At 42.4% G+C, this 2500-nt stretch overlaps 1 protein-coding gene across 10 annotated transcripts in view; it reads left to right on the top strand.

Moving 5' to 3' along the window:
• ebf3a (EBF transcription factor 3a) overlaps nucleotides 1-2500 on the top strand; it is a 59285-nt gene that overhangs the window by 36280 nt on the left and 20505 nt on the right. For 8 of the 10 annotated variants that reach the window (XM_069663964.1, XM_069663967.1, XM_069663965.1 and 5 more), the window contains one exon: nucleotides 1742-1859. In XM_069663964.1, the coding sequence (XP_069520065.1) occupies nucleotides 1742-1859 (118 nt within the window). Of the gene's footprint in view, nucleotides 1-1741; nucleotides 1879-2500 lie in introns of all 10 variants that reach the window. The other 2 variants (XM_069663959.1, XM_069663960.1) reach the window with 2 other exon arrangements.

Genomic DNA, 2500 nt, shown 5'->3' with positions numbered 1-2500 from the left:
GACTGGCTTTCTTGCTACGTGTTGTAAGCTTGTTGTCACCTCTGTAGGAAGTAAAACCTATTGTTGTCATAGCAACAAAACCCACGTGCAGCGTTTTTTCGCTCACAGCAAAAGTGCCAGGGCCTTAGCTGACATCGCCGCAAAGCATGTGAAATATATATCATTGTGATTTTGTGGTTTTAGCTGGCTAATGTTCGCTGATGCTCGTGATGATTTGCTGGTTCGCCGGCGTAATTTGCTGTTTGGAGTCATGCAGTGTATTTATGTTAGAGCAAGTTGGCTAACCTTAGCATGCTCGCTAACGTCATGACAACCAAAATACTATCTGACTGTGTATGTCAGTGTTCTCAGTCTAGCTTGACAAATAACTTCTCCACCTAACATGATGCTAACTGAGGTATGATGACAAACAGTGTTGATTTTGGACAACATGATGCCGCTCAATGAACTCGACTCATCAGTGAAAAGTAACCTGAGCCGGTGAGTTCAGAGACTGAGCATGCTCAGTGTCGTGTGTCTTTGGCAAAAACCCCGGATGCTCGTTCATGCGTGCGAGTGTCCGCGTGAGCGTACAAGGAGGTCGACTGCAGTTCCCTCAACGGCCGACCGTGTCGCTAGGAATGAGGACTTTCTGAAAGTTACATATAGACCCTGTAAATAACTTAAGTCTGTAATGAATCACAGTTAGTACTTTCAAACAGGTCAAACCTCATCCTAACACATCTACAATAACATACAACATATATAATTATATATCACTATAATATGATAGTGATAATATGAATGAAGAATGAAAGTCTGAATAATTAATGCAGAAAGAATTTAAATGTAATCACTTGAATAAAGATTCAAACAGAATCAAAACAAATATTTGTAAAGCCTTACATCATAACCAAAGTTATGTTATAATAGTATAGTTATATAATTATCATGTGTTATATTATATACTTTATATATGAAGTATAGACAGACAGACAGGTAGATATAAAAGATGACAGAGAGAAAGAAGTAGAGACAGGTTCTGGAGAGACAAAGAGGAGACGAGTTACTGTGCTGCTCTCTCACAGCATCCATGTGTCTGCTGTCTCACACACACACACACACACACACACACACACACACACACACACACACACACACACACACACACACACACACACTCACACACACACACGCCCAGTAATACACTCTCTCTCTCCACGCTGCGCTGGGCGAGCTGACAGGATGTTTCGTCCAGTTAAATAGAGGTGGGGGGTGGGGGGGGGGGGTCAGATGACTGAGACAGGTGAAGTCAGGTGAAGCCTCCGGACTCGTCTGAGGTTGTCCTTGCGACAGCAGGGTGAAGGATGTGCTGGTTAGTCACCGTGGCAAACCATGGATCAACGGCAACACCCTCACCACGGCAACCAGCCGGGATGATGAATGACGGCCACTGGGCGGGCTGTGATGTGACACAGGGGCGGGGCTACAGTAGACAGTACAGTGACATATAACTATACATGAAGACCTTCAACTTTTGTTTATTTATATTATTTTTTGTAAATTTGTATATAAATAATATGTATTATTATTACATAAATAATATGTATATTACTATATAGATTAATATGTATTTATTATTCCATTATTATTATGAATGAATTATATCTAATTGTTCTGTACTGTAAACTCTTCAGTGTTTCAGGTCACTTCTGCTCCGTCTGTCTGCTGGTTATAAATAAAGTTTTCTGTGGTTTTTCAGGTTGTTGTCTCTACGACTGTCAACGTGGACGGACACGTTCTCGCCGTCTCCGACAACATGTTTGTACACAACAACTCCAAACATGGCCGCCGGGCCCGCAGGCTGGACCCATCTGAAGGTAGGAGGCTTTTATACCCGTGAGCCAATCAGCTGATCATCTTTATGACCTCTGACCTCTGAGAAAAAAAGTATTAACGAGTAGAAATAGAAGAAAACAGGACCCGGATCAGAACTCCAGGTATAAGAGACAGGAACAGGAAGCGGAGTTATCTCTGTTCATTGTGTTTAAAGAGAGAGAGCAGAACCTCACATCGTCAGCAGAGTGTCACGTTAGGGTTCTAACAAAATGATCCAGCACAGAATGAAAAGTTTCTTTAACACAAACACAGAACAAGACGTGAAGAGAACAAACACGACAGGTAAGAAAGAGACTAAATACACTGTGAAGGTGAGACAGTCAGGCACAGGTGAAAACAATAAGGGTGGGGACACACAAGACAGGAAGTAGAACAAACAGGAGGGAAGGGTGAGTGACGGGATAAAACAGGAAATGAAAACTGAATCCTAAAATGACATAACATAAAGACACAGGATGTTTACAGGATAATAAACTATAAACTCAGAAAGATATAGAGGTCAGAGGTCATCAGCTCACCACCATCACCAGAGCAGGACACTATACGCACAGAGGGGGGTGCGGTGTCTTTGAAGAGAAGTCACCCCAGTGGCTTGTGGGTAAGAAGACCAGACGCTTCAGTA

This window comes from Semicossyphus pulcher, unplaced genomic scaffold (assembly GCF_022749685.1).
Source record: "Semicossyphus pulcher isolate SPU_LCO1_2020_fin unplaced genomic scaffold, fSemPul1.0.p SCAF_16, whole genome shotgun sequence".
Lineage (NCBI taxonomy): Eukaryota > Metazoa > Chordata > Actinopteri > Labriformes > Labridae > Semicossyphus > Semicossyphus pulcher.
This window is presented reverse-complemented; position numbering and strand designations above follow the sequence as displayed.